General features: G+C 41.7%; 1 protein-coding gene across 1 annotated transcript; it reads right to left on the reverse strand.

The window, feature by feature from the left end:
- Positions 1-916: 916 nt before the first annotated feature.
- On the reverse strand, positions 917-5,148 carry LOC125591926. The gene is made up of 5 exons (XM_048766857.1): positions 4,423-5,148; positions 3,610-4,260; positions 2,092-3,270; positions 1,487-1,969; positions 917-943 (listed from the first exon to the last, which is right to left on the reverse strand). Exons 1-5 carry the CDS (start codon positions 5,146-5,148, stop codon positions 917-919), a joined length of 3,066 nt encoding a protein of 1,021 aa, XP_048622814.1.
- Positions 5,149-5,748: the final 600 nt, after the last annotated feature.

A 5,748-nucleotide genomic window follows, 5' to 3' on the forward strand; every position in this document is an offset into this window, starting at 1 on the left:
AGCTGATTATTTTCTTCCCCTAATATTGGATAGACTAACTTTGAGTCTTTAAATAATTCTTGTAAAATCTTCTAGATTTTATCATCAGTGGAGATTATATCCAACATATTCATAACCTCCTTTGAGGTCCCATCTTTTATTGATGTGGTGGAGCAACTACAACTTATCCAAATTTTCTAGATGGGGATCTTTGGTTTCTGACCCAAAACCAATTTGATGGGGAGAGTTCTTAATTACTCTTTGAAATTATGTGAATCAATGCTGTTGCATCTTACGTATAAACATTAGATACAATATGTTCATCATGTATCCTCACATGTATAAACTAATCATCAAAGGCTTGTGAATTCACCAGTATTACCAATTAGTCTCGCAAACATTAGGCTGCGGATCTATGACAAGGATACATGCGACCTTCTTGTTGATGCATTAATTATAAACATATGGTGGATGATCAGTCCACAAGTGGGTGATCAAGCCCACAACATCTCTTTGTATAAATAGATTCCAAATCTTTTGATTGGTGAAAACCGTATTCTTATATTGCCTTATAAGCAAGCAGCATATGACAAATTATTCGTAAGAATCCTCTGGTTCTTCAACGAATGTCTATATGATTATCTTTCGCATTATTACTAAACCGAGATGGCATAACCGGCTTGCCAAACAATACACGTTCAGTAAACTTCTGGTTTACTATTACATTTATCTCCATTTTCTAATCATTGTGTAGTACAATACAATAGTGCATTGGGTAATACTTGTGATTGAAAGTATTCAACATTTCTCTTTACTTATTGTCTCAACATTGTTAGATGTAAAATCCCTTTGGTTTTATTTTATAAATGACTTCTCAAGTCTATTTTCAGTATGAACATACTTCTGGATGTTCCACTTACTAGGGATGTGAGATTCTCTAATTCTCCCCCTCGAGATGATAACACTACATTTTTGTCAATCTCAAATAGAATCTCAACTGAAAATCAACAACATACCCAACTTAAGGTCATGTGTTATATCTTAGATCCTTTTGATCTTTGAGATTTGGGAAAGTATAAGTTTCGTTCCCATAGGCATACATGTATCTGCTCTTCTAGAGCTTCCAATAATCTTGATACTACAAGGCATTGTACTCACAATAATTTTCTTTCATTTTTAGATGATTGATTCAAATCTCTTCTTTATTACCATCTTTATTTTCTCAACTTCAAGTGAGAATATGAGTTCTATAAAGAAACTCTTTGATTTTGACCTTACATCAAAATCTCATTGTTTTTCTTAGTCTCAAAGAGACAAGATACAAGTGTAAAATTCTTTAATCTTTTTTTTTTTTTTTTTTAACGTCAAACGGCCATTCTATTACTCAGGCTTGAGGTGGTCTGGGTAACCAGACCGGAATAGAACAACCAATGAAAAGTAACTCCCTATGGAAGGATCTAGCAGTCTTAGCTAAAAAATCTGAAAATTGATTATGCGTTCGTGGGACATGAGTAATGCTGAACTCCGGGAAGCATATCCGTAGCGTCTCGATCTTCTCCAATTCTGTCGCAAAGCTTGGCCAAGCATGAGGTTCCTCTAGCATAGCAATCAGGTCCTTACAATCCGTCCCAAAGCTCTGACATGTTGAGTGCTGAAGCATATTCTCCATTGCCCACTGTAGTGCTTCAACTTCCGAGTGCAAGGCTGATTCACGTCGAGTAATATTTTTTAACCCCATAAGCTGAGCCTTCCCCCTGCTGTCCATCCACACCCATCCACATCCACTAAAGTTGGCCGATGCTATCCAAGATCCATCTAACAGGCATATGTTGCCCAAGCTTATGACTTGGGGGATCACCATATTGTTTCCTTGTGGCACTGGTTGTATCACTTCATTCGCCTCAAACCAGGCTCGACATTCACTCTCTGCATATCGAACTAACTCCAAAGGATCTCTATCTATCCCCCTGAATAGTTTTTCATTCCTAGCCTTCCATATATATACCAAATTATCCAGGGATAAGGATCCTTGTCTTGTTCCGGCTCAATAATAGAGTTTTTCCTCCAAAATAGATAATCCATGTTCGTGTAGATGCTTGATATTGGAAATACCTCTGGGCCTGTTGGGGTTGCTGATAGGCTCCAAACTTGTAGCGCTGGCGGGCATTCAAAGATGGCATGAGTTACAGATTCTTCTAATTCTCCACACCTCGGGCAGTAATTATCACATCTCATATTGCGTCTTGCTAAATTCCTTGTTACTGCCACGTGCCCAGTCAACAACTGCCATATAAGATGACGTATCTTCATAGGCGCCTTCAGCTTCCAAGCAAAAGCTTGAAGATTGGTGATACTTGGCTCCAAAACCTCCTGTTCCTCCTCCACCTTTAATAAGTTCCGCGCCACCCAATATCCAGATTTAACTGTGTATTGTCCGTTTCTTGTGTAGCTCCAACAGAAGGAGTCGCGGCGATGAGATGAGCTTATGGCTAAACTCCTTATAAGCTGTATATCGTCCATGTTGACATAGCTCTCCAAAAGCCGAACATCCCATTCCTTCGATGTCTGATTAATGAGATCGCTAACTCTCATGTTGGGGTGCATAACAGGCGCAACAGGAGCCGCCGGTCTTGATGGGATTGTTGGGATCCACGGATCCTCCCACACCTTAACATCATATCCTGAGTGAATCTTCAGTCTGATTCCCAGTAGTAGCAACTTCCTTGCGGCAGAGATGCTATTCCACACATACGATGGGTTATTGGTAGAGTTTACTCTCAGCGGAGAACTTAATCTGTAGTATCTTCCCCTCAAGACCCGGGCAACCAATGAATCTGGGAACTGAACCAACCTCCATAATTGTTTTGCCAACAATGCCAGATTAAACTCATGGATCATACGAAACCCAATCCCACCTTCCTCTCTTGGTGCACACACCTTTTCCCATTTCGCCCAGTGTATTCCTCTCTTTTGGGGATTCGAGCTCCACCAGAAGCGTGCAATGGCACTAGCTAAGTTTTCACATATCTCCAAAGGGAGCAGGAAAGTAGACATTACATAAGTCGGGAGAGCTAACAAAATCGATTTTATCAATACTTCCTTTCCTCCTTTTGAAAGCCACCTACCCGTCCATCCATTTACCCTGTGCATTAACTTATCCTTAAGGAAAGCAAACAATTTGCACTTGGAGCCGCTTATGTCTTCTGGAATACCCAAGTAGGTTCCCATCCCTCCTTCATTTTGTATTCCCAGTGCATCTTTGACCTCTTGTCTGGTAGTTGCATTAACTCGCTTACCAAAGAGTAAGGACGATTTATCAAAGTTGATACACTGGCCAGATGCTTTACCATATATCCTAACTACTTTTATTACTTCTTCACATTCACGGGGCTCCGCCTTACAAAAGAAAAGGCTATCATCAGCAAAGAGAAGGTGGGATACCGAGGGGCACGCACGTGTGACACGCATCCCCGTTATCTTCTCTTGATTCTCTGCATGATTGAGAAGGCTAGCGAGCGCTTCCGTGCATAGAATAAAAATGAAAGGAGACAAAGGATCTCCTTATCTTAGGCCCCTACCAGGCACAATATTTCCTCTTGGCTGGCCATTTATAAGCACCTTGTATTTTACCGACGTAATGCATCTCATTATCCAGGTTATCCAAATCTCTGAGAAGCCCATTTTACGCATGACAGCTTCAATAAACGACCACTCCATTCTATCATACGCTTTGCTCATGTCCGTCTTAATGGCCATCCTTTTACTGCGTCCACTTGGCTTGGTTCTCAATGCGTGAAACATTTTTTGAGCAATCATAATGTTGTCTGAGATCTGCCTCCCAGCAACAAAGGCTGACTGGGTTTCCGAAATCAATCCTGGTAGCACTTTCTTTAATCTCTGGCATAAGACCTTCGAGATTATCTTATAGCTGACATTACACAGACTTATGGGTCGGAACTGAGCCATATTATTAGGCTTGGTCATTTTCGGGATGAGACATATATTCGTATCATTTAATCCATTCACCACTGTTCCCTCGACAAGGAATTTATTGACCATAAGAGTCAAATCCTCCTTTACAATATCCCAAAATTTCTGATAGAATAGCGCAGTCATCCCATCTGGGCCTGGGGCCTTTTCTGGGTGCATAGCAAAAAGTGCTAATTTGACCTCCCATTCCGTTACCGGAGCTGTAAGGCTTTCATTCATTGCCCCAGTGATTGTCGTAGGAACTTGAGTTAGTGCCTCTCCAATGTCCTCAGGATTAGACGATTCAAAGATCTGTCTAAAATAGCTAGTAGCAATGGCTACTAATCCTTCTTCATCCTCAACTATATTCCCATTTCCATCTTGGAGCTGTGTAATTTTATTCCTTGCTCTCCTCTGCTTCGTTAAGGCATGAAAATTTTTTGTATTTCTATCCCCCTCTCTCAGCCAGAACACCCGACTCTTCTGCTTCCAGAACATCTCCTCGGCCTTAAGAGCCTCAGAGAGTTCCTTCAAAGCCGCTGCAATTTCCTCAGTTGTGGCATTGTTATCCGCATACATGGCCTCCACTTTTTCTTTAAGCTCCTCCACTAATTTCGCAGAATTAATATTATGTTGTCTCCTCCATTCTCCCAGAGCCTTTCGACAGCTTGAAATATGTTCCATAATAGACGCATCTGGAGGGAGATCAGGCGATTTCCATCCCTCCAGGATGACTTGCCTGAGCTCCTCGTTATCTAGCCATCTCTTATCAAACTTGAACTTTTTTGATCTCATCATTGGCTTTACCAGTATATCTGCAAGAATCGGACGATGGTCCGATCCCCACAGCCTCATATACTTTATACTCGAATGGGGAAACTTCTCATGCCAATCCGCATTTCCTACCGCCCTGTCCAAGCGACATCTAACTGTAGACCCTCCTGCTCGCTTGCCTACCCATGAGAGCATGTCACCCGTGAAAGGGAACTCTAACATTCCACAATCATTAAGCATCTGTTTAAAAGCCAGGAAAGAACTAGCAGGTCGCTGCCTTCCCCCAACTTTTTCCTCATGACACGTAATTTCATTAAAGTCACCTATCATAAACCAAGGTCCAGTTCTTGTCGTTGAGAAACGCGTAAGATGTTCCCAAACCTGATCTCGTCTGTCTAATACAGGATCCCCATAAACAAACGTCATATAGACTTTAATTCCATCTATGACTGCCTCAATGTCAATCATACGGTTATTCGAAAATAAAACATTAATTTGAAAATCATCCATAAAAAATAAAGCTAAACCTCTGCTGAGACCAAGTGGCTCAACAGTAAACAAATGATCAAAACCTAAGTCGGCCTGAATGTTCTGCAACAGAGGCCTCCTGTTCTTTGTTTCAGAAAGGAACACAAGTCCTGGGCGATGCTTCTGACACATCTCCGTGAGGCGTCGAACTGTAAGGTCGTTCCCAATCCCTCGACAGTTCCAACTGATTGTCTTCATTGATCACGCTCGATGAGTATTTGGAACTCATCAAACCATCAAGTTTTAATGCTTTGTCTTTCGCCTTGTTTGAGCCATGATGTCGTCTTAATTTTCCACCTCCCCCTGCAACATGTGAACCTGTAGCCGTCGAATGCTTACTTGGAGATCCCCTACGAAGGACCTCAAACTTCCTATTTTTGATACCCAAAGGGGTATTGCGCCTTACGCCTGGCTTCTTACTTCTTGTAGCCCTCAAGGAGCTACGTCCCGAGTCTTCGATAGGCCTCGGCTGGGATTTACTCTCCTCCAAAACCATAA

This window comes from Brassica napus, chromosome C8 (genome assembly GCF_020379485.1).
Source record: "Brassica napus cultivar Da-Ae chromosome C8, Da-Ae, whole genome shotgun sequence".
Taxonomy (NCBI): domain Eukaryota; kingdom Viridiplantae; phylum Streptophyta; class Magnoliopsida; order Brassicales; family Brassicaceae; genus Brassica; species Brassica napus.

Bases quoted from the DNA above. Each gene is read 5' to 3' on its own strand.
- LOC125591926 (XM_048766857.1), bottom strand. From the start codon at position 5,148: ATGACGTTTGTTTATGGGGATCCTGTATTAGACAGACGAGATCAGGTT. The intron at 3,271-3,609 runs GTAAAATACAAG...CTCTTTGGTAAG, and splicing joins TAATGAGATGCATTACGTCG to CGAGTTAATGCAACTACCAG. The intron at 1,970-2,091 runs GTATTTCCAATA...TATATATGGAAG, and splicing joins CAACCCCAACAGGCCCAGAG to GCTAGGAATGAAAAACTATT.